Genomic DNA, 27,109 nt, shown 5'->3' with positions numbered 1-27,109 from the left:
CATCGCCTAGAGTGCATTGCGTCGTCAACAACAATGGCAACCTACTAGTTAAACAAATTTTTCAAATGAAATAAAAACGAAAACATTAAGAGGGGTTTGAATATCGAATTATTATAACTCATACAAACATTTATCTTTTCTTTTCAATGCATTGGAAGATCGAACCGAGAACTGGCTCCATGGACTCACGGTTCGGTCCGAGGAGGGCTGGAGAAAAGTGGATACTATCTTGCGTCAGGTGACGGAACTGTCAGGGCAGGTGACTGAACTGTCAAGGTAGACCCCTACTATTGGCAATGACTTAAGGGACCTGAGTTCTCGCCGATGCCATGAGGAGCACGAATTTGACTGAAGACCAACAATATTTGGACATATTAAATTACTTATTCGGCTTAATTTGATTATAATTTTCCTTTCCCTTCCCGAACTCCCTTATCTTCCACCCACCCCTCCCTTCTCCTGGGGAGAGCCATGCAGATGTTCCTATCTTTTGCCCTTGATCTCTTCCCAAGGCCGGTCGCAGGGTTCTGCGACTCTTAATTTGTCACAGACACGTACAAATACTGATACATTTGCGCACACACACACTCATACAAAACCTCCCCCCTTTCAGTCTGCCCCCACCTTTTTATCACTATCACTGATACCCCCCCCCCCACCAGCCATGACTGGTAGTGCTTTTTTTCGTACAAAAAATCCCTGCACGTGACCTGTGCGTCATGTCATACCCATGCTATGTTGTATGATATATTTGTGTCTACTTGTAACTTGCTCTGTAATTTCTAAAGAAGAGAGAGAAGTGGCGGCGCAGAACAAAGTCTGCAGCGGCTCACTCATCAAACGGAATTTCGTTGCATCTGTTGTCATCTTGTGAGAGCTGGTGTCAATAACAAATAAATCTCTGAATCTGAATGACTTTTGATTTAATCACCTGCCATTATTTGTCCTTTTTCCTGAAGTGGATCTCCTTACATACTGTAAGTGTGCACTGTTCCTTCCATAAAATAGCAGGTGGCTGGATTTATCCCACCCATCAGACGGTGAGCATCTCTGGTGGTCTATGGGCAGTGGGCGGGGCTCAGCTGGCCTGGACGCTGGCTTCTCTGCATGATGATTGGATTATCTGTCTGATGGTGAATCCCTTTTTGACTGATGAATCAGTGATCTTGTCGTATTAACATCCGCGGGAGGCATTTTTAAAATTTTCGCTGTTCTGAGGTAAAGCGGAGACTTTCATAATCATCCTAGCGAAACTTGCTATGTTAAAAAAGACTAGCAATAAACTGAGTTTTTTTTCTATTGTAGCTGCTTGTGTTTAGAGACTTCTGGGACTCGAGTTTCTTTCCCTACCGAGCAGCGGGTACCCCACTCACAGGCGGACACACTTTGAGGTTTTCCTCATTGAAAGACCAGCATCTGCTACTGCAGCCCAGGTATATGTTTAATATTTACAGAATATGTAACAATATTAACATTTTCACAACCATCAGTTTTTAGTTTAGAGGAAAAAAAATTCCACCGTAAAATTTACAGTTACTGAAGCACTGTACCATTTTGACATGTATTTGACTTTTTTTCTGCCCTACAAGTCCAACTAAACCTCAAATAATGGCCTACATAGGACAACAAAAAGCACTACGAGGGCAGCAGAAGGAAATAAACTCAACAATGTTATCTTCCTGGTAGCTGCCAGCAACTGTACGACGCATTCAAGAGCTGTCAGTTAAACAAAGTTATTTCCCTGTCATCTAAATTGAACTGTAAATGAGTTTGTGACTGCGGTCTTTATATGTCCTCTGCGAAACTGCAACATGTACGCGTGACTTGTTGCAAACAAGGCAGCCGTCACGCTTGACAGACGCGTGGATAAAGACTACGAAGCCCGGGGAACATCTGTGTGTGAGGGTGTAGGTATACAGTATGTGTGTGTGTGGAAGTCATGTCCTTCACTGTTTCCGCGCCCCTTTACCTGGCTGTTGTGCGCATTATTGTGCAAGTCAGCAAAAAATTACTGAGGCAGAACCAGCATAAGGTTAAAGCATATTAATTTTCTCAGTATGCAAAGGCAACATACGGTACAGTTCAAAATATTAGGTCCCAATTACCAAAATGAATTAAAGAAAAATCGCTTACTGCCATTGACGACAATAGATATCCAGTGATTTGAGAGTGATAGACAAACCAGATGCACTCCCAAAATAAACTGATTTACATACCACGCTGAAACAGTGATCTACGTATCAATTACATCACTGAAAATCGGGTCGCACATGAAGAACATTTCTACTTTTCAAGTAGCTTTACTTTTACAACAGTAGGAAAGTAGTGGATTTATTGGATGTCTATCTCCTTCAATGGCAGCTAATGTAAAAAACAAACAAAAAAGGATAGCACATGTTTTTGGATCGATAACGCCAGGCTATAGTCAAATCAAACTGATGCTGCACTCTGGTTTGGCCCACATAAGGCTGTAAGTTGTTTCAGCTAATATTGTTTGTGTATGCCTATGTAATTAAGTATAGAACTACAGTTTGTGGAGTTATGTATGAGCGATTTGCTATGAGAATTGTAAATACGTTAGCATTCCATTTATCGGTCTTTTGTGAGGTAAATTAGGCTAATTTAATCTACCAAATTTATATATTGATCAGACTAGATGGACGTTTGAACACCAATTGTTTTGTGTCAAGTGTTTTATTGTGAAAACGCGTGTCGTTGTGAACAGACGTGTACATATGTGTTACAGCTTTACAAATTGTCAAAAGTGAAGTAAAAAGGTTCGAAAAGCACTAGAGATGCCGATCGATCGGGTCCGATCACGTCATTTTCAAAGTATCGGAATCGGCAAAAAAATATCGGCCATGCCTTTTTTTTAATATATATATATATATATATTTTTTCTAATTAAATCGTTTTCTAATTGTATTTAACGTTACAAACATAATATGTTACATCAAATTTATCCCGATAACGACTGTAATAAATTTTTTAAAAAATGTATCACGTTAAAATATCTAACACAATTAATGCATGCACTGCACGACCCACTCACGCATTGCCGCGCCCAATCTGTAATGGCGCCGTTTTACCTATATAGAGAGATAAATGGCAGCATATAATGAGTAGAGTGAATTTTGGCAGCCTTTGGAGCCTTTTTTTAATTGGCTAAAGCCTTACAATCCCTCTCCCTATGGTTAGAAATATCATGGGAAGCAATGTGGGGAAGCAAGGTAGCAATTGATCTTTTTCTTAACACCTTATGTTATTTCCCAACGCAGAGAAGATATATAAATTGGTAGCACTACGCACTGTCATGGTTCCACTTCCCATCATGCATTTGGCCATGGCTCCAGTATCATTTACTGAAAGCTCAACAAATACACTAGATGGCAATATTTAGTCACAATATACAGAGTCACAAGTCTTTCTATCCGTGGATCCCTCTCACAGAAAGAATTAATCATGTAAATGCTATCTTGAGGATTTATTGTCATAATAAACAAATACAGTACTTATGTACTGTATGTTGAATGGAAAATGGTGTTATACTTATATAGCGCTCTTCCACCTTTCAATGTATATATTCGTCCGAGTTTTATTCATTTTTTTCTTAATGCATTGCCAAAATGTATATGATCGGGAAAAATTATCGGGAATGATTGGAATTGAATCGGGAGCAAAAAAATGCAATTGGATCGGGAAATACCGGGATCGGCAGATACTCAAACTAAAACGATCGGGATCGGATCGGGAGCAAAAAAACATGATCGGAACAACCCTAAAAAGCACAATTGCTTTGTTTTGTTGTCTCAAGCTGATCAACTTCGTGTTTAGTGAGGACAGAACAAGCCATGTTAATAAAGTAAAATAAAAACCAAGATACTGTCAGGTATAATTTGGTACTGTTTGTACGACTTAAATAAATAAATAAATAAATGAACGGGGACGAAATGGCGGAAGAGACTCCGGCGTCGTAAAGTTGAAATCGCGTAAGTCAAGTACGTCATGACCAGTGCTGTTAATAACGGCGTTATATTGTAACGCCGTTATTTTTTTCAGTAGTGAGTAATCTAATTAATTACTTTTCTCATCTTGGCAACGCCGTTACCGTTACTGAAGCCCGAGTTATGCCCCCGCGTTGCGGTGATGGCGCAGCGACTACGGCGTCATTCGACATTCAATGGTTCTCCGGCCAGGTCACGCGTTGCTCTGTAATTCACCGCCAAGCCACTAGAGGGGTGTGGCGTTATGTTTGTATAGTTTTGGGGCATGCTTGTTGACTTCCTCTTGTCTAGTTTAACGGAGAAAAAAACTAAATAAACAATGCAAGATGGAACGCTTGAATGTGGATCTTCAGCTCATCAACATTGAATAAATGTTGAACCTACAAATGTTGAGGCGCAGGCGACGCAGAAGACGGTTTCGAGGCGGTCTGTCCAACTGTTGATGCCGCATAGAGAGTTGTAGCCTCGGTTGGAAACCAGCTAGCTGTGGCTGCTAGCTTCAAACTGGCATCGAGCACTGCGTCCAGCGTTTTGTCCAAGGTCTGCAAAGCCCTCCAGCCCAATTTATTTGCTGTGTTCTACAACCAGCCAGTGGGAAGCCATAGCAGATTTCTGGTGTCTATGGAACTTCCCAAACTGTGTTGGAAGCCTTGATGTTAACGTTATCATAAAAGCACTGACGCACTCCCAATCAGTGATGATGTACCGTGTGTGAACTGTCTGTTGTTGAAAATTAAACAACAAAACAACTGTTTTGGCACCTAACCTGTGCTTTATTCTTCAGATACTTGAAGTGTGACACGTAAATAAGTCACAGACTCACAGCAAACATATGTACACAATAAATGATGGAAGTGCACCAACCAAAAATACGACATAAAGTGATAAAAAGTTGGCAGTTTTTGGCCGACTGGGTCACCGCTTCGTGTGGCCACTCGATTGCGAACACACTCATCTCGGTGGTTCTTCCATTTTTTTATTCAATCGCTGACCTTGCCATTTGGCAATTTTTACAATATATTGACGAGACTTGCTCTCCAATGATACTCCTGTCGGCTTGGTCCATTATTGCGTGTAGAAAAATAATGTTTGATTCTATTCTACATTGGCCGTGATTTCGCACTGAACCGGAAACAACAGTCAGAGCGGACCAATCACATTCCTTTTCTGCCACACATATGCGTCGACGTGACGCTAGGGTTTTAAAATTCAATAGGCACACGTCAGGCTACGGCGCAGGGTCGTAAATCGGGTCTGATTGGGAAGCATATCTTGGCCTTGAGGCGGGAAAGGCGTGCGTTACTATGCGTTACGGTGTTGGTTGACTGACGTGAGAAAAGTCTGAAAAAGACGTACTCACGGAGATGAGAGAGCAGAGCAGGAGTGGGGAGGAGGCAAGGGAGTGTGACGCGGCTGCAAACGCGATGCTAGGTGGCTCCAATAATACCTGACTGTAGCCGATAGCCTACAAACTATGCCCACGTGATGCTTCGGTAGATATCACATATATACAGAACTAGATGCAAAAGACAGACACGGCAGCATTAGCAACGTGTACAGTGGGGCAAATAAGTATATAGTCAACCACTAATTGTGCAAGTTTTTCCACTTGAAAATATTAGAGAGGCCTGTAATTGTCAACCTGTCTTGTTCAGCTTTTTGACACGGAGAATGGAAGTCTAAGTGCCCGGTTGGTCTGAACAGTTTTAATGTTTTACATTGAGAGTATGACATACTCCCATTGTGATCATTCAACATACAGTGGGGCAAATAAGTATTTAGTCAACCAATAATTAAATGTTCTCCCACTTGAAAATATTAGAGAGGCCTGTAATTGTCAACATGGGTAAACCTCAACCATGGAAAATAAGTATTTGGCCAATACCAAAAGTTCATCTCAATACTTTGCTATGTACCCTTTGTTGGCAATAACGGAAGCCAAACGTTTTCTGTAACTCTTCACAAGCTTTTCACACACTGTTGCTGGTATTTTGGCCCATTCCTCCACGCAGATCCCCTCTAGAGCAGTGATGTCTTGGGGTTGTTGTTGGTCAACACGGACTTTCAACTCCCTCCACAGATTTTCTATGGAGTTGAGATCTGGAGACTGGCTGGGCCACTCCAGGACCGTAAAATGCTTCTTACGAAGCCACTCCTTTGTTGCCCTGGCTGTGTGTTTGGGATCATTGTCATGCTGAAAGACCCAGCCACGTCTCATCTTCAATGCCCTTGCTGATGGAAGGAGATTTTCACTCAAAATCTCTTGATAAATGGCCCCATTCATTCTTTCCTTTACACAGCTCGGTCGTCCTAGTCCCTTTGCAGAAAAACAGCCCCAAAGCATGATGTTTCCACCCCCATGCTTCACAGTGGGTATGGTGCAATTCAGTATTCTTTTTCCTCCAAACACGAGAACCTGTGTTTCTACCAAAAAGTTCTATTTTGTTCTTATCTGACCATAACACATTCTCCCAGTCCTCTTCTGGATCATCCAAATGCTCTCTAGCGAACCGCAGACGGGCCTGGATGTGTACTTTCTTCAGCAGGGGGACACGTCTGGCAGTGCAGGATTTGAGTCCCTGGCGGCGCATTGTGTTACTGATACTAGCCTTTGTTACTGTGGTCCCAGCTCTCTGTAGGTCATTCACTAGGTCCCCCCGTGTGGTTCTGGGATTTTGCTCACCGTTCTTGTTATCATTTTGACGCCATGGGGTGAGGAGGAAGTTGAAAGTCGGTGTTGCCCAACGACAGCCCCAAAACAGCTCTAGAGGAGATCTGCATGGAGGAATGGGCCAAAATACCAGCAACAGTGTGTGAAAAGCTTGTGAAGAGTTACAGAAAACGTTTGGCTTCCGTTATTGCCAACAAAGGGTACATAACAAAGTATTGAGATGAACTTTTGGTATTGGCCAAATACTTATTTTCCACCATGATTTGCAAATAAATTCTTTAAAAATCAAACAATGTGATGTTCAGTTTTTTTTTTTCCACATTCTGTCTCTCATGGTTGAGGTTTACCCATGTTAACAATTACAGGCCTCTCTAATATTTTCAAATGGGAGAACTTGCACAATTTGTGGTTGACTAAATACTTATTTGCCCCACTGTATAATGAAGAATTAGATGCGTTAGTAAACAGCTGCCATCTTAAAGCAGTAGACTTCTCAGGAAGGCTCTGTTGTAGAGAACCTTCATAGCGAACCTAAGTAACTTCTTATCTAAAATGCTCCTAAATCGGCAAAACTTAAATCTATCTTTAAATGATGAAACAGTTTTAAAACGTACACATGTCGAAAATAGATGGAAGGGAACTAATGCAATAACGGGAGCAATTTTAACATCTTTAACGGTTGATTCACAACATTAAATGACTTCCACACATAGCATAGATTACTATCTAGTTATCGCAATATCCGCAATACCCCTGTGTCTAGTTAAGTTTAGGGTAAAGTATTGGGCTAGGGCCAACTGTCCCAAAAACCCTTTAACCCTTTAACACCGAACGTGTCGGCAGCGACCCGTTTACGCATATCGTCTTTGAAGCTTCGTCACGCTGTAATTACGTCACCCACGTGCCGCTGGTTGGTCTCATTTGAAAGTGCGGAAGTTGATGCCAACACCAGTTTTTATTTGAAGTCAATCGACCAAGAAAAACGGGAGATAATGTCATTTGAGTTTTATAGTTTTGTTGCACTCATAAATATGCATTAAAACGCTGCATGGACCATGTATCTATCACCATATTTCCATCATTTCTTGTCCTTTTTCAAAACCGAAAGCAGCACAAAAGACTACATATCCCAAGAGCCGTTGTGATGTCAAGAAGGATGAACCAAATGTGATCATTTTTAATAAATTTCCGAGCGAGGCGCCAACTAATGAAAGGGAGGCATGCGAAGCAAGCAACGGCCGGTTGGTTTGAGCGAGCGACTTTGAAACGTGCAGAATGAATCTAAAACTACATTTAGCGCAAGTTAATGCATTATTTCATTAACTCAAGGAAGAAGATGAGCCGTATTTGTCGTTGTTTTGTTTGGATGAGTCAGCGTCTCGGCGAGTAGTAGTGACAGCAGCGCGCAAACGGCGAAAGAGTAGGCTGTATGACGCAGCTCCGTGAGCTGTTCAAGAAGCTTTACTGAGTGCGCAAAACAAAACAAAAAAAACAAACTTTATTGGGTCACATGCCTGAAAAATTTGAATTGAACTGAACTACTTGTCAATATTTTTTAACATACTTTTTTTCAATTATACAGTACTGTGCAAAGGTTTTAGGCAGGACACCTAAAAAAACAAAAAAAAAAACCATGAAAATTATCACCAGTTGCTTTGCCAAGTAACTCATCACTCTTACATTCAGGTAACTGAGTTACTAACGCAATTACTTTTTGGGAAAGGTAATTTGTAACTGAAATTAATTACTTTTTTAAAGTAAGATTAACAACACTGGCCGTTACCTGGGGACTACCTGGGTATGAGTATGACAATTTATACAGAATGTAATTTCCCTGCACATATATAAGTGCATTATGGGCCTGATCCTGTGTTTTGACTTCCTGTGCGGTGCCCATCCCTCGGTACTGGTGTCCCCCTCCCTCTACCCCAGGTCTCCACAGAAGAGTGTTCTTGTGAAAGGAGCTCTTTGATAGGCGGCGGCCAGGAGCAACACAAGGGAAGCAATCAGACTCTGGATGACTGTGCTCGCTTGTGATGTTGTTTTGCTTCTTTGACCTGCTAAACTTCTCTTTTTCTTTAAAAAAAAAAAAAAAAAAAAAAGGGAATCCTTGAAGACTCCTCCGCATGTTTTGTGCTTTTTGTCCCCCGTGCCCCTTTGTGAAACACATTTGTTCTGCCTCTGCCTGCCTCCTTTGTAACCGCAGAGAACAACGGCACACCGGGCTTTGAAAGCCTTTTGGATGACTGACGTAGTGATTTCCTGGTTTTGTTTTTATTTCATTGCTTCCTCTCACGCGCTCGGTTTGATTTTTTTTTTTTATCATCGTATGATTAGCTGTCGCTTTCTCACGTCGTACCCAAAGAAAAATTCAACTTATTTTCAGTTTCAGCTTTTCTTTAGATCAAATACAATGCTGCTCAATCTGAGAGGAAAACAAATCTTTAACCTTTTATTGGCTGCCATTGACGGCGCTAGACGTCCAAGCACTGAAAGATGTGCATTCGACAACCAGTCATCCCGATTTAAATGAATTGTACATTCATCCTGGAAAAAAAAAAAAAAAAAAAAAACTTTTTTATTTGGGGAGCCATAACCAGAGCGTAAGTCTATTATCATTAATTTTATTCACATAAACACTTTATTTATAATTTTATTTATTCAGAAATGAATACTCAAATTTGAAGAAAGGGGAACAAACTGTGATGACTTTGCCAATTCTAATCAAATTTCCAATATCTTGGCAGTTTTGGAAAGCTTGTACAAATCTAACTGTACTTCTCATTTTTCTATTTTGTCTGGACGGATGGGCTTCTGGACAGTGACCATGATGAGGCCAAAACTCGAACTGCATCACAATTAGGGGTGTGACAAAATTTTGAAATGGTGATATATCGCCAAAGGCGGGTAGAGTAGCCAAAAATTTTACTCAAGTAAGAGTAGCGTTACGTCAAAATAAAATTACCCAAGTATGAGTAAAAGTAGTTATCAAAAAAAAAGTACTCAAGTACAAGTAAAAAAAGTATTTTGAGTAATTGTTTATTTTTCTTAGATTTTTTTTCTCTCTCAACACAAACTGTCTATATAATGACATGACATTGCACAATAACCCATTCCATAACCACATTAAAGTTCATGTGACACGAAAAAGCATGTTTATTTCATAATACACGCGGTATTTGAATGATATGGACCGCTTGGATGTGTGTGGAAGCGATCGCTATATTTATTTAGTTTTTTGAATCCAGCGCCATGAAAATGAGTGACTTCCGGCCAGGGGTCACGTTAACCGAATATTTTCCGTCGTTGACCGATTTTTTAAAACGGTGACGGAAAAAACTGAAGTCCATCTGTCATTTTGACAGGTTGCAACTCACACCCCAGACCACAGGGTGGCGAGTGAGCATATTAATTAGCTACTGTCTCTCTTGATGCATGACGTCGTTGGCCTTACTCGTAAAAATGTCAAGGCAACTGAGTGTCCGAAGTTTCTTGAAAAAGCCCCAAAACGACGATGGTATTGATAAAAGAGGTGAAAAAACAGGGACTGCGCAAGCGGGCACGCAATTCAAGTCCATGCGCACCAGGAGGAAGGTGTGAGATTGCGTTCAGGCCACAGCAGGTGAACTGTTAATTTCATTGTTCCATATGTAGCCTACCTACTGGGGCCACAGTCAGCTGTTTTTATCACTGCGGAGAAAAAGTTACATATTCATCTGCTTGATGTGTGATGGCACGGTGTGGATTCTCTGTTAAGCTTGTTCGGACAGAATATTAATTTAAAATGAATGAAAACTAAATACTATTGAATATGTTGAAACGGTATGCAATGTTAAGAGGCTTGTTAGCTCGAATTGCTGTGTCCAGCCGCTGTAGCTCTGCTGCTCTCTGTGAACTCTCTATTCAAGCCGGAACGCGCACGACTCTGAAGTGTGTCACGTGACTGTGTCGTAGCCGGTAACGCACTCGGCCAAATGGACACACAAGTACGGAAGGTGAATTATGCCAAACAAAGGGTCACCACAATGTCATTATTATCATTTTAAACATTTAAGTGACGGGTAAAAATAGATTATGACCGGATTTTTATGACCCTGTCAGTCAAAATGACAGACAACGAAAAAGTCTAGCGCAACCTCTACTTCCGGCTTCGGTCTTGCATTGAGGAGGAGGGCGCTGTGACGTGTACGGGTGAAGGCGTCCTCTTCACTAAACAGCGGTACTGTTGTGTATGAGGACTAAGGATTCAGCTGATGTTGCGGATTAATACGTTTATTTTTCACATCACGCCAGCCAAACGGCTGCAGAAAAATCATTCTGTATGAGGGAGAGGCGTGTGCGCCTTTTTGGAGTTTCAAAAGGTTCCCATTCACTGTGGATATTGGCTAAAACAAGCCCTACAACTGTGGGACCATTGGACTTACGAGGAAGTGAGTAAACATCTTTATTTGTATTATGTCAAATACGAATACAGCGATTACAAAGTAAACACTACAAACTTTCTTTAAATAAAGGACTACTTACGTTTGATCATTGATAGGCATATAAAAAGCTCTCCTCATGCACATTAGCTGCACGTTAGCTGCACAACAACTGCAGCCGCCCTCCTCCGGGGAACGAACTGTAAATTGCTGCCCGCCGGGCGGTTTGCCAATCCGCAAAGACAATCGACAACCCAGTCATCATGTCAAATAATCCGGGCTAGGTATGTGCGATTTTCCGCTTCGAAGACTTTGAAACATCACTCGGTTCGGGTTAGCATGTCTGCTAGCTGTCACGCCTCTTGGTTTGTTTACATTCTCCGAAGCCGGGGAAGGGAAATTACATACTGTATGTCCGATTTAGGTGTCATAAAATATCGTTCGGGAGGTGCGACAGTAAAGGTGAAGTCGACAGTTTTGACCATTATGGAGCAATTTTGCCATGTCGTCCTAAATAAATGCATTTTTATTATTTCATATTCCATTTAGCACAAGACTGTTATTTGTCATGACCATGCCGTTTATTTAGCAATTGGGGAAAATACTTGGATAAAAAGAATATCCTGTAAAAATATTGAAGTAAAGAGACAGAAACAATGACATTTTGCAGCTCTCTTCGTCGCGTTTTCCTCGTTGTGAATAGTTCCCCCTCGACGGGCTGACTGGTCCTTCTCAAGCCATTTATTTAGCTATTGGGGAAAAATACTTAGATTAAAAGAATATCCTGTAAAAATATTGGAGTAGAGAGACTGAAACAATGACATTTTGCGGCTCTCTTCGTCGCGTTTTCCTCGTTCTGAATAATTAATTCCCCCTTAATGGGCTGAATAGTAAAACCGATGAGCCCAGTCACCCGCTGACGTTATCCACCTGTTGGGGACGCTAGAGCCCTATAATGGTAGGTGTGGCTAACCGGCAGATTAAAAGACTAATTTCTCGTCATCTGCGCTTTGCTAAATTGTTATACATAGTCGAATCGTCTCAAAATATGATTCTAATTCACATAATAATGCTATTTAAGACATTTTTTCTCCTGTCGTATGCTCTTTAAGCCAAAGAAATAAAAACATATATCATTAAATTACAGAGAGGAAAAAAAAAAAACAGTTATGAAGCATTATTCGTCCAAACAGCATGAGTGTCCTGCCCTCTAGTGGAGAAAATAGTTGCACGATAACCCATTACATAACCACATTAAGCCAAAGAAATAAAAACATATATCATTAAATTACAGAGAGGAAAAAAAACAGTAATGAAGCATTATTCGTCCAAACAGCATGAGTGTCCTGCCCTCTAGTGGAGAAAATAGTTCCTGGTTTGAATAGTGAATACTGTAGTTACTTCATAGTAACTATTACGAAATTAAAAGGATCATAGCTCCAGTTTTCCGTGATCAATCGATGCCAAATAAAAACTGGGAGAGAGTTTTAAATCCGCGCTTTTCATTCACGTTGAGGGCAGCGCTCTATGTCAAATACTTTTTGTTACGATGCTTTAAAGGTGCGTGAACAGGCTTGTGTGATCATAGAATGGCAAGCATGTCATGTCATTGTCATGTGATTATTGTTGCGGCGTCTCATTGGTGAAATTAGTAGCGTTACTTTTGGCAATAGCACCACTAGCAAAAAACAAAAAAAAACAAAAAAAATGTAGAATAAAGAGGAAAAATGTCATGACGAGGGTTGTTCCGATCATGTTTTTTTTTGCTCCTGATCTGATCCCGATCGTTTAAGTTTGAGTATCTGCCGATCCCTATATTTCCCGATCCGATTGCATTTTTTTTTGCTCCCGATTCAATTCCAATCATTCCCGATAATTTTCCCGGATCATATACATTTTGGCAATGCGTTAAGAAAAAAATGAATAAAACTCGGACGAATATATACATTCAGCATACAGTTCATAAGTACTGTATTTGTTTATTGTGACAATATATCCTCAAGATGGCATTTACATTAACATTCTTTCTGTGAGAGGGATCCACGGATAGAAAGACTTGTGACTTTGTATATTGTGACTAAACATTGCCATCTAGTGTATTTGTTGAGCTTTCAGTAAATGATACTGCAGCCATGCCCCAATGCATGATGGGAAGTGGAACCTTGACTGTGCGTCGTGCTACCAATGGATATATCTTCTCTGCTTTGGGAAATAACTTAAGGTGTTAAGACAAAGATCAATTGCCACCTTGCTTCCCATGATATTTCTAATCATAGGGAGAGGGATTGCAAGGCTTTAGCCAATTGAAGAAAGGCTCCAAAGGCTGCCAAACTTCACTCTACTCATTCAGCGCTACATTTATCTCTCTATATAGATAAAACGGTGTCATTACAGATTGAGCGCGACAATGCGTGAGAGGGTCGTGCAGCTCATACCTTAATTGCGTTAATTATTTTAATGTGACATATTTTATAATAAATTAATTGCCGCCGTTATTGGGATATTTTGACAACCCTACCTTAAGCCTAATCTAAAGACTCTGGATGAGTGTAACATATTATGTCTGTAACGTTAAATACAATTAGAAAATGATTTAATGAATATATATTTATATATATATATATATATATATATATATATATATATATATATATATACATTTTAAAAAAGGCATGGCCGATATTTTTTTGCCGATTGCGATACTTTGAAAATGACGTGATCGGACCCGTTCGATCCCGATCGATAGGGACATCTCTAGTAATGACTCTTGTTTAGCCCAAAGTAGCGGAGTAAGAGTAGTATTATTTTCTTCACACATCTACTCGAGTAAAAGTAAAAAGTATGGCTTCGTAAAACTACTCTTAGAAGTACATTTTTCTCAAAAAGTTCCTCAAGTTTATGTCACGCATTACTTCCCACCTCTGTATATCGTGATACTTTGTATCCAAAAAGGTTCACTGTCACTGTTTAAAAAAAAAAAAAAAAAAAAAACGAACCAAACTCCTCCACGAGAATAGTGTTTCTGTTAACTCGATAGCTCCCAGTGATGGTGCTAGACGCCCAATCCATTTAAACTGGGAGCTGGGAGGGGCGAATGAGCATTCGTTCAATCGAAGCTAGAGCATTCGCAGCCCATGTTTTGTGAGCATTTTGATTTTGAGTCACTTCCTATTCATTTGGGTACATTCTTAAGTCGCTTCCTTTTTCAGTAACCCAAAATCAAGAGGAGGTGACCAAGAAATGCAACAAAATTAACAGGAAGTGACCCAGAAATACCCAAAAATCAAGAGGAAGTGACCTAGAAATGAGGGTGGAAAAAAGGTTATGACCAAAATCTTCCATCAGAATAGTGTCTACATTAGCTCACTAGCTGCCACTGAAGGCACGAGACATCCAATTGATGTTGACCGGATTGAACATCTAGTGCCGTTAATGGCACTGAAACCAGAGCTTTCATAGCCTATCTTTCGTGAGCATTTACAGGTCACTCCCTGTTCATTTTAGGGCATTTACAGGATACTTCCTTTTGATTTTGAGTTACTTCCTATTCATTTCGGTATTCTTAAGTCGCTTTCTTTTTCAGGAACCCAAAATCAAGAGGAGGTGACCCAGAAATGCCACAAAATCAACAGAAAGCAACCCAGAAACGGGGGGTGTTTGTCAACCAACAGGTTACGACCAAAACCTTACATCAGAATAGTGTCTACTAGAGATGTCCCGATCGATCGGGATTCCGATCACGTCATTTTCAGAGTATCGGAATCGGCAAAAAAATACTGCCCATGCCTTTTTTTAATATATATATATTTTTCAATTAAATCGTTTTCTAATGGTATTTAACGTTACAAACATAATATGTTACGCTCATCCAGAGTCTTTAGTTTAGGCTTAAGGTAGGATTATCAAATTTATCCCGATAACGGCAGTAATTAAATTTTTTAAAAATGTATCACGTTAAAATATTTAACGCAATTAACGCATGCGCTGGACGACCCACTCATGCATTGTCACATTCAATCTGTAATGGCGCCGTTTTACCTATATATAGAGCTAAAAGGCAGTGTAAAATGAGTAGAGTGAATTTTAGCAGCCTTTGGAGCCTTTTTTTAATTGGCTAAAGCCTTACAATCCCTCTCCCTACGATTAGAAATATCATGGGAAGTAATGTGGGGAAGCAAGGTAGCAAATGATGTTTTTCTTACCACCTTACATTATTTCCCAACGCAGAGAAGATATATCAATTGGTAGCACTACGCACAGCCATGGTTCCACTTCCCATCATGCATTTGGGCATGGCTACAGTATCATTTACTGAAAGCTCAACAAATACACTAGATGGCAATATTTAGTCACAATATACAAAGTCACAAGTCTTTCTATCCGTGGATCCCTCTCACAGAAAGTATGTTAATAATGTAAATGCTATCTTGAGGAATTATTGTCATAATAAACAAATACAGTACTCATGTACTGTATGTTGAATGTATATATTCGAGTTGTATTCATTTTTTTTCTTAATGCATTGCCAAAATGTATATGATCGGGAAAAATTATCGGGAATGATTGGAATTGAATCGGGAGCAAAAAAAGCAATCGGATTGGGAAATATCGGGATCGGCAGATACTCAAACTAAAACGATCGGGATCGGTTCGGGAGCAAAAAAACATGATCCGAACAACCCTAGTGTCTACGTTAGCTCACTGGCTGCCAATGACGGCGCTAGTCATCTACCGTATTGGCCCGAATATAAGAGTTGTGTTTTTTGCATTGAAATGAGACTGAAAAAGAGGGGGTCGTCTTATATTCGCGGTCTAGACATTATACCCATTCACGACGCTAGATGGCGCCACATATCATTGAAGCAATGTTCTGTCATGATAGATCTCAGCTACTCTCGAGTTTTACCAGTTAGCATTATTTTATTGCAATGTTTTTTCTTATTCAGATTTGTTTCAAGACTACAGTTGCAGTTAGACTTCACTTTGATGGTTAATGCAGTTATTGCAATTTTGTTGTTTTATCACAATAGATTGGTATATTTACATTTCAAAAACCAGAAGCCATTCATTTACGAATGTGATTGCACTTGAGTTTACATATTTAAATCTTCAGATATTAAGATTTGAATGAGGCAAAATAACATGCTTTTTCTCTTAAATACATTGTTATAATCATTTGTTTCGGATGTAGTGGAATTATTTTCCGTATAAAAATTAATTTGGTGTTCGAAAAGTCTTTTTTCAAACTTAAGTCTTGAAAAAGAGGGGGTCGTCTTATAATCAGCGCCGTCTTATATTCGGACCAATACGGTAATAATGGTAGGGTCAATTCTATCCATACAACATATGGGAAGACGATCTAAATTACCTATGAAACTGAATTCACTATATAATGCAAATAAGTTGCTTAAAAGTTGGTGGGGACAATTTGAGCATCTTGAAAAGTTGGTAGTGTTGTGTCCCTACCATCCCTATGCAAACCTACGCCCTTGCATAAAATCAATAGGTAATGACTGTAAATCAACAGCAAATGACCTGAAATGCTCCAAAACTAAACATACTGGGTGTCATTGACGGCTAATCAAATCCGTTTGAAGTACAGAGGAGGGATGGCAGCAGTTGAACGAATGTTCATACGCTGCCACCCTCCCAGTTTAAAAGGATTGGACATCTATCAGTACTACCCTCAATTCAATTCACAGCAGAAAGATGAAAACAGCTTTGTTTTTACTAGTTGTTTCGATAATTGTTATATTGTCATATTGTGAGATCATCGCTATTGTGGACCCTGTATCGCAAATCATATCGTATCGTGAGGTACCAAGCTTCCTACTTCTAATCACAATTGCACCCAGTCATGCTTTGAGTTATGAACAAAAAAAAAAAAAAATCTTCTGTAGAAATAATAACGCTCAACTTCAGCTTCATATTCTTCTATTCCTGTTTGTTTCTATATGCCCGCAAGCGATGCCTTTCCTCGGGAGATTGCGGTTCGGGTCGTAGTGGATGTGACTGGCAGGTCCGGGCAGCAGGTGTCAGAAGCAAACAGCCGACACCGGCGCCGACCCCTCCTCCTTGAATAAACTATAAAACCAATTTACGGCCTGTGTGCTTGCTCATATAGGTAAACTCCCGCTCTGTTATGAGGGCTAAAACAATAAGGTAAATATGCATTGCGGGAACACCTGCTGTGCGCGGGCTATTTGGAAGAGGACATTGGGGTGCGTTATTTGCTCGCTGATAAATTAGACATGGCGAGCGCACTAGTTTGGAAGTTTGGTCACGACAAAGACAACTTCATCCACTGATCCGTCTCAATCTGTCACAAGAGTTCAGTCCAGCGGTCCGACGCCAGCTAGGAAAATCCTCGGTGATATTTCCAGGGGGGAAAAGCCAAGAAAGCGGAATGTCGGTCCAACTTGCGATCACACGGACGCCAGGGCCAGAAAGTGGAAATTGTGCTGACGTCAGCGTAAGAAATGCCAATTGTGATGCACGAAGCCTTGAGACACACCCTTTGGTCGATGAATTCATCAATAGATGCTTGGACTCCACTCCATGGTCAGTTTGAACAAGTTTGGAATTTGCAGAAAAGCCTTTTCGGTCTCCATTAGTCACCATTAACTCATCGGCTGCCGTTGACGGTGATAGACGTCCAATTTATTTTGCTTGGGAGGGAAGGCAGATGTCTATCGCCGTCAATGGCTGTGAAAAAAATTAAAAATTCATATGCAGAAGTTGTCGTTTGCTTCCTTTTATTCACCATTCCACATTTCCAGGGGATAAAAATGTCATCAAAATGACATTACCACTGCATATAGATTTTTTTTTAACCCCGACCAGCAGCCTCAATTTGATATAAACCTGAAAATCTATACCTTAGATACCATTAAGAGAAGGTGTCAGCCTGTTCTGGCAGGGGGAAAATTTCAGCACAACGTGAATGTCGGCAGTCCCGAAGGATCAAGACTTTAAAAAATGGTTTATTACACACAACGAAATATTCTCTCTCTTTTAACAACTTGGCTACTTTGTCTATTTCTCAGCATGAAATCCTGCTTGAAGACAAAGTATGGACAGAAGTTATTTGTTGATGCTATGTCACTCTTACATGTCAGAATCCACAGTCACGGAGGGGACGGAGGAACCAGTTGCGTATCGCAGACACAGGACTTTATTGATGTTGAGAGGCAAAGGAAACAATCAGGTCAAGCTAGCGTATGCTGGAACGCTGAAGACCTGACACTGAATGCTATTTGTTTGTACCTTATATGCTGTTCTTTGTGACATATTAAGGAGCGCAAAGTCCTTATGATGGAAACGATTTATGTTTTTGTCATTGGGCAGGAAGCACAACGAAATCAAATACAAAACAGCAGCTCTCATGGAAAGTGCCAACAGAAAAACTGCACAGGTCAATTAATGATAAATACTTTGTCCATAATATAGCAGTGTTTTTTATGGCAGCCAGTTTTAATTTTCTTTTTAATCTTTTGGACAATACCACCATAGGCTTCATAATGATATTGACGGGACATGGCGTGCGGGACCGATTAATAGGGCGACTGCATTGTTGGCGTGGCCGTCAAAGCTGATCGAGTGGAATCACAGACAAAGAGGTTTTTTTCGTTGAAAATTCTTGTGCATAAATGCTTAAATCCCTGAATTCTTAATAGATATGGACACAAAACAGTCTTGATTCTAGGTTAGAAGCAAAAACAACAACAAAAAAAGGGGAATGTTAGCATTTATTTTATGTAAAAATGTCTAAGTACAATGCTAGTCTGTTAGTCAATGTGGCGGCCGCCTTATGTAAACAGAGCTTTTCCGGTGAAAATTCTTCTGAATAAATGCTTAAATCCCTGAATTCTTTATAGATATGGACGTAAAACAGTCTCGATTCTTGGTTAAAAGCAACAAAAAAACGTGCAGTTAGCATTTATTTTACGTAAATATGTCAAAGTACGATGCTAGTCTGCTAGTCAATGTGGCGGCCGCCTTATGTAAACAGAGCTTTTCCAGTGAAAATTCTTTTGAATAAATGCTTAAATCCCTGAATTCTTTATAGATATGGACATAAAACAGTCTCAATTGTTGGTTAAAAGAAAAAAAACGTGCGGTTAGCATTTATTTTACGTAAATACTATGTCGAAGAATTATGCTAGTCTGTTAGACAATGTAGCGGCAGGATTACAAAAAAGAGCTTTTCATTCTTGTGAAAAAAAAGAAAAATATAATAATTACCTTCAATCCTCGAATAAATCACTTCTCAGACAATCCTTCCTGTTTGTATGTGGTACAGCTTTCATACTTTTACAGCATAAACCCGGCGTTGGATCACTGCATGTGTCACTGCGACCGACAGCGAATAACTGAAGCGGCTTGTGGGATGGCCCCCTACTTGAAGGCGTGGCGCATTTAAGGTCGAATCTGACCCGTCAATCTCATTATGAAGAAGAACTATTTGTTCTAGACCAGGGGTTGGGAGCCTATTTAATCGAGAGAGCTAAAACACCCCATATATTTTAAAATGTGATTCCACAAGAGCCATACATTGTGGGTGTGTGTCTATGTATACGTATATACAGTGATCCCTCGTTTTCCGCAGTTAATGGCGCCGCAATAAGTGAAAAACTGCACTGTAGCGCCCTCCCCCCAAAAATTGTGTGTGTGTTCGATGTATCTATTCAGATTTAGCATCACAGATACTGTACATATAAGACATGTTTTTACACTTTTTTCCCCAAAAGTACAATTAAAAAAAAAAAACTTTTATGTATATACTGTATTTTTTAATAAATGGTTTTTAAGCACTTCAGATGTAATAATTATGATAAGTTTAAACATTTTACTGTCTCACCGAATAATTTTTTTACAACAATAAAGTAGAAAAATGGTTGTATTAAATGCTTAATCGATTGAGTCCACTCAAATCCGCACAAGCTGCTCACTTACATACAATGAGTTGCCACAGCAACGGTTTAACAAGCTAAACAACGATTCATGCGGCACTTTGAAGTTTCGGCTTCCAAGCATCTGTGGCAAGATCAAACCTTAATGTCTGTCAATCATCGGTAACTTTAATAAGCAACTACAGTGCACTGCCTGACCAACAAAGAGCAGCAGGAGGGAAACTGAGACCACGTGATCAGCTTGAGACAGCTCATCTGCATTTATTTTTATTTATTTTAATCCCCCCCCAAAAAAATGTGATGGACAGGGATCACTGTGTGCGTGTGTGTGTATACATATATAATTATTATTTTATGGCATTGTTTTTTACGTGAGCAAATTTGAACGCATCACATGCAAGCTACAGTGAGGTCATGCTAGAGTTTTACGTGCAGTCACTGAGTTGTGATTTAAAATAAATCTTTACAAAACAACAACGAAAGCCTAACATTGTTATTTGCGATGTTACAATCGTTGCTCAGTTGCGCACTCACCCCTTGGAAAATAACAAATAGGAACATGGTGTGGTGTTGTGTATATTTCCTGGAAATGGAAACCACAACCAGGGGGGCATGTGCAAAAACAGTGGCCGAGACAAGTGGAGCCTCTCAGGGCAGCCGTTTCGTGAGTCTCGCTATCCTTGAAGTGGCGACAGTTTGACAACTGAAAATGTCATGAAAGTGAAACTGATTCTACGCCTGTGTGACTTAGGGTACTATGCAGTTCACTCTCATGGTTTAATTTTCCCCTACGCATTTTTTTATACTATATACTTTGGTTCACTCGGTATTGAGTTGGGAGGGACCAGCCCAGCCCCGCTGCTCACTGAGCGGAAACTTAACATGCGAGGCAAGCTCTGTAACGCCCATCTCTGTGCAATCTGCGATGGGAGGACTATCGATGGGCACTAGATTAAAGCATATACAGTGTATTACAAAAGTGAGTACACCCTCGCATTTCTGCAAATATTTAAGTATATCTTTTCATGGGACAACACTGACAAAATGACACTTTGACACAATGAAAAGTAGTCTGTGTGCAGCTTAAATAATAGAGTTAATTCATTTTCCCCTCAAAATAACTCAAAATATAGCCATTAATATCAAAACCCCTGGCAACAAAAGTAAGTACAGCGCATAGGAACTACGTACATCCCTAAATGTCCAAATTGAGTACTGTTTGTCATTTTCCCTCCAAAATGTCATGTGACTCGTCACAGGAGTGCTGTCAGCATTGCTGCAGAGATTGAAGAGGTGGGGGGGGGGGGGGTCAGTCTGTTAGTGCTCAGACCATACGCCGTACTCTACATCAAATTGGTGTGCATGGCTGTCACCCCAGGAGGAAGCCTCTTCTGAAGATGGTACACAAGAAAGCCCGCAAACAGTTTGCTGAAGACATGTCAACAAAGCACATGGATTTCTGGAACCATGTCCTATGGTCTGATGAGACGAAGATTAATTTGTTTGGCTCCGATGGTCTAAAGCACACATGTCCAAAGTCCGGCCCGGGGGCCAAATGCGGCCCGTGGTCAAATTTCATCCGGCCCCCAGCCTCTGTCATAAAATCAATAACATCTGCCCCGCACACAGACTTAATAAATTGGTCAGTACTGCAACCAGCAAATGAAGTGCTTACACACGAAATGCTGCTCCTCATTTACCCACTAAAAGGCAGCAGCACTTTAACCCTTTATTGCAAAATGTATCACATTTGATACACCGAAAATTTATTATTTTCAGACTAATTTAGAATTTTGACATTTCTTTTTGAAAAAAAAAATGATGGCTGCAAGTCGACACATGCATCTGCAGGTTCCATGAGAAAAAAAACACGATTTAGCATGGGTTATAGATTTACAGCGCTTATTACACATATTCATTTTGACTTTTCTTTTCACAAATTTGGGAAAAAAAGGTTTCATTAGGACCTTATTTTTCAAATTTTGGGATTCTCTGATAATTGCTTCATGCTGCAGGTCTTTAAGGGCTAAGCAACATTACTCCGTGTGACCCTCTACTTCCAATTTTCTAAAATGGCGACAATTAACAAAAAAAAAGTTGACTGTGACGGCCGACGCTTCAAGGATAGGTGGAAATTGGACTATCACTTCACTAAAATATGCAACAACTGTGTCTTGCCTCATTTGCAAAGAGACAGTCGCTGTTTTTAAAGATTTCAATGTGAGGCGATATTACCAAACAAGACACGCTGACATGTACGACAAGATTACAGGGAAGATATGCAGCGAGAAATTGAAGCAAGTTGAAGCTAGTTTAATTTCACAGCAGTAGTATTTCGCAAGAGCCCGAGAGTCGAAAGAGAACGCTGCAAAGGCTAGTTGCAAGATTGTTGAAATTATTCATTAAAAAAATAATAAAGCAAATGTGACACACTGAATGGCTTGCTAAATTTTACTTAAATATATTGTTCTACGTAAAGGACGTCAGCCAAGGTCGGCCCACTACATTTTTACCACGCCAAATCTGGCCCCCTTTGCAAAAAGTTTGGACACCCCTGGTCTAAAGCATGTCTGGCGGCGAGCAGGTGAGGAATACAAAGATAAGTGTGTCATGTGACAGTCAAGCATGGCGGTTGGAATGACCCCCCCCCACCTCTTCAATCTCTGCAGCAATGCTGACAGCACTCCCGTAACGAGTCACATGACATTTTGGAGGGAAAATGACAAGCAGTACTCAATTTGGACATTTAGGGATGTACGTAGTTCCCATGCGGTGTACTCACTTTTGTTGCCAGGGGTTTAGATATTAATGGCTATATTTTGAGTTATTTTGAGGGGAAAATAAATTTACTCTCTTATATAAACTGCACACAGACTACTTTTCAATGTGTCAAAGTGCCATTTTGTCAGTGTTGTCCCATGAAAAGATATACTTAAATATCTGCAGAAATGCGAGGGGTGCACTCACTTTTGTGATACACTGTAATTGTGACGTATGCTTGAAGTGTCCAAGATCAATGTGTGAATCCACCATCACCTTATCACAGCTCGTTCATGTCAAGCGAGCCGGCCGGTTCCACATTTAAGATCATAGGTTGGCGGAGAGCCAGACACTCTCATTAAAAGACAGACAGGTTCCGGACCACTGTTCTAGACCGTAATGCCTCGTACTGTCTGCTCAAGGTAAGGAGTTGAATTCACAGATGATGCCGTGGGCTCTCATGAGGGAGCTGGTGCTGTAGTTGTCCTGCAGACATGGAATATTGCAACCAGGCTGTCTCTGGGCAGTGTTAATGACCCCATGGATTTGCTTCCTCTTGACCACAGGAGAAGCACAGCGAAATGCCAAAGCTCAGCACCGACTTTACCAAGCAGCGGTATAAGGAAACCAAGCGCTCAGGTTATAATTCCTGAGAACCTTCAGGAAGTTAAGTCTGCTCATCAGAATTGTCCATCTCAGAACCTGAAATCTGGCCCCAACAAATCATGATTCATCATAAAAAGTGAGTGAGTGGACCTGACTCCCTATTGCTCTTTTGAACGATTATCATTATTATTCATCAAGTGCAAATGTGCATGCACTTCAATGCATGCACCCCTTGAAATCCCACCAGTCTCTCCTGGTGCGGCTGTCTTTATTTTTAGAGGCTGGATGTTGATGAGGCGATAAAGCAACAAGAGTGAGAAAAAGGCAATAAAAAATGGGAGGAAGGGTGAGAGTTGAACTGGGAGGTAGAAATGAGTTATGAAAAAGAAAAAGAGCAGCAGAAGAAAGATGGGAGGTAGGGAGGGTCCCCGCTGCTCGTGCCATATAAGAATCTAAGCTTGAGAATTGGGCTCCAAAAACTCACCACACACACACACACATACGGTAGTGGTGGCAACACTCCCTTCTCCTTTCTCTCTCCCTGCCTCCCTCCCTCACTCCATCCCCGCGGACTCCCTCTCGCATCCTTCTGTCTTGCGCTCACAAGTCAGAGCGTGTTTGGAAGTGCGCGCTGACTGTTGAGCTCGCCGCGCGCCGGCTCCCTCAAAGTGCTTCGTGTGCGCGCCGTCACGGACCGAGCGCAAGCCGGGAGGTGGGTCCAAGTGTATGTGGGTCTCTGCCTCGCGCACCCGCCGCCGCTCACCCCGTCGAACCCCTCCTGAGGATCCGCGGGTCCTTTTCCTCGGCGACAGGCTCCCCACACCAAGCGGTCACCATTTCCGCCCCCGGGAGACCCACGCTGGCCGCTCAGCCCCTTCCCCGACTCAGCATCGGGAGGAAGACCCTGGTGGCGGCCGCCGTGGGGGTTATGCTGGTCCTGGTCTTGGTGGTGCTCATCCCAGTGCTGGTCAGCTCCGTGGGTACCGACCCTAGCCACTATGAGATGCTGGGCACCTGTCGGATGGTGTGCGACCCCTACCTGAACAAGGGCACCCCCAGCAGCAGCACTAGCTCCACGGGTTTGCAAGCCGAGGCAGAGGCGCTGAGCGACCACGGCAACGTCCTGCCGCCCTCCACGCTCTTGCAAGGCCCGCAGGGGAAACCCGGCAGGCCGGGGAAGCCGGGGCCGCCGGGGCCACCTGGTGAACCGGGGCCGCCCGGACCGGCGGGGCCCCCGGGCGATAGGGGGGACCAGGGACGAACCGGGATTTTGGGCCTGGGCGAGAACGGAGCTATCAGCACGGCCACCTACAGCACGGTGCCCCGAGTTGCCTTCTACGCCGGCCTCAAGAACCCGCACGAAGGCTACGAAATTCTCAAGTTCGACGACGTGGTCACCAACCTGGGCAACAACTACGATGGCATCGCCGGCAAGTTTGTCTGCAGCATTCCGGGCACCTACTTCTTCATCTATCACGTGCTGATGAGAGGAGGCGATGGCACCAGCATGTGGGCCGACCTCTGCAAGAACGGACAGGTGAGCCCTTGTAAACTCTCATCCGATTCATCTCCTCTTTCCCTTCACCTGCTCGCCTTCTAAAAACAATCACTCAAAGGAAATCCGATCCACTTCCACAATCTAAAGACATCAGATATAAACTGTAGCAATTTTGCCTTCACCCTAATCAATTGTTAAATGATACAGTTATTTTTGTGGACTTCATCCGAATCATTTTATAGGTTCCAATATTTTTACTAAGCTTTCTTAGAGTCCTTTCCACTATATCCCAAACAATAATCATACTGCTTAAGTTTTAATATGACTATATAAGTAATTATATACAATTCTATTTAGTCTAAAATATGTATTTCAGTCATTTTTAAGTGTGTATAAGAAACTGGGATGCAAATGAGCTCACACATCCGATGCCAAACTTCCCAATTTACAGTAAATTCACTCAACAATATGCAAAACGCCCGTATTATTATCTTTGTAGAACAAAAATGAAAAATGCACTTCATTAGATGAAGGCAGGTGTACCTAATAAAGCGCCCCATGAGAGTATAATTGCCTGGTCGCGTGCAGAGCGCACATCTGTGGCGTGCAGCTCGCCCGGAGATAAAAATGTGTTGACTGGTTGCAAACTGTGTCCCCCCTGTCCGCGTATGATGCGTCCTGACATTGCCAACTAACCCCCCCGCCCCTATCGTAGAGAGTCCATCCACACCTTTCTTCCTATCCCTTGTGATTTTATTTATTAGGATTAGCACCAGGATGTTATTTTTGGCTTATGCGTTTGGGAAGAAATTAAATCAACGCCTGGAAAAACATGCGTTACTTTGAAAGTACATTGTGTGCAAACTCCTTATGTGTCGAAAATGGCATTTGCCGTCCACGTGAACTGTTCTCGGGCTTCTATGCATCATTTTTATGAGGCACTAATTTCATTTGAGGGGTCCTCTCGGGTCACTAATGTGTGTGTTTGCCACACAGTTTGCACTCTGTCAAGGCTCCTGTCATAAAATGTGGCCGCACGCATTAAAAAAGGTAGACGTGACATTGCGTGCACTTGGAATAAATCTGCAAAGACAGCAACTTTTATGCACAAATGTGACAAACAAATTCACACAGGACGCAAACACTTTTTTTTCTTCACTGTAGCCTAAATGAATAAAGGATATTTTACGCTTGGCGCAGATTCAACTTTTGGTGTTCAAGTGTATTACAATTTAATCTCTCATTTAGGAACAAATGGACCATTCAGTAAGAACCATTATGTTAGCAGGAAACTATAAAGATAATAATGGTCAAATTTGATTTACACTTTGAGACATTTAACCCCTTATAGGGCGCTCATCAACTCGTTGGCTGCCAGTGACGGCGCTAGACGTCCAATTAATTATGATTGGGATAGGCTGCCAGTCAAAGTGAATTGGACTTCTAACACAGTCAGTCCTCCCAGTTTAAATGAATTGGATGTCTCTCGTCGTCAATGGCAGGCAATTAGTTAAAAATACTATTACATTTAAAACAAACAAACAAAAAACCTTTTAAGTGTTATAATGTTTTAGCCCTTAAATACCTGCAACATGAAGCAATTATCAGAGAATCCTAAAATTTGAAAAATAAGGTCCTAATGAAACCTTTTTTTCCAAGTTTGTCAAAAGAAATGTCAAAATGAATATGTGTAATAAGCGCTCTAATATCTCTAACCCTATCTAAATCCTGTTTTTTTTTCTCATGGATCCTGCAGATGCATGTGTTGACTTGCATCCATAATTTTTTTTTTTCAAAAAGGAATGTCAAATTCTGCATTAGTCTTAAAATCATGAAATTTTAGGTGTATCAAAGGTGATACATTTGGCAATAAAGGGTTAAGTGTTATATGTGTCATAGCCAGTCTGTATTATTTTTATTCATTTTCATTTATTAATGTTTTATTTTCGTTTTATAAATTTATATTTCTATTTTTAAATAAAATAAAACGTAACCCTAATGATTAATAATAGAAAAACAATAACATAGTCATAATTGAGAACTACTTCTCATTTATGTAGACATCCAATTTTAGAGTCACATAGGCCACAGTTGTACACGAAATGTTAATATTGTGGCCTACATGATCCAAACTGTCCATGTATGTAGCATAAGCGGAGTTGAAGGGGGGGCCAGGCCCCCCTGGTGGCCGAAAAGTGTCATTGCATGTAATTCACATTCCCATACATGTTAGATGT

General features: G+C 41.1%; 1 protein-coding gene across 1 annotated transcript in view; it reads left to right on the top strand.

Annotated features, from left to right (window-relative positions):
- Nucleotides 1-23,983: 23,983 nt before the first annotated feature.
- The window catches only part of LOC130931885 (C1q-related factor), a 75,685-nt gene continuing 72,559 nt past the window's right edge, over nt 23,984-27,109 (top strand). Inside the window, exon 1 of the mRNA XM_057861070.1 lies at nt 23,984-24,911. Within this exon, the coding sequence (XP_057717053.1) occupies nt 24,303-24,911 (609 nt within the window). The 5' untranslated portion in view covers nt 23,984-24,302. The remainder of the gene's footprint in view (nt 24,912-27,109) is intronic.

The sequence above is a fragment of the Corythoichthys intestinalis genome, chromosome 16, assembly GCF_030265065.1.
Source record: "Corythoichthys intestinalis isolate RoL2023-P3 chromosome 16, ASM3026506v1, whole genome shotgun sequence".
Taxonomy (NCBI): domain Eukaryota; kingdom Metazoa; phylum Chordata; class Actinopteri; order Syngnathiformes; family Syngnathidae; genus Corythoichthys; species Corythoichthys intestinalis.
Note: the sequence above shows the minus strand (reverse complement) of the source record. Positions and strands in the feature narration are given on the sequence as shown.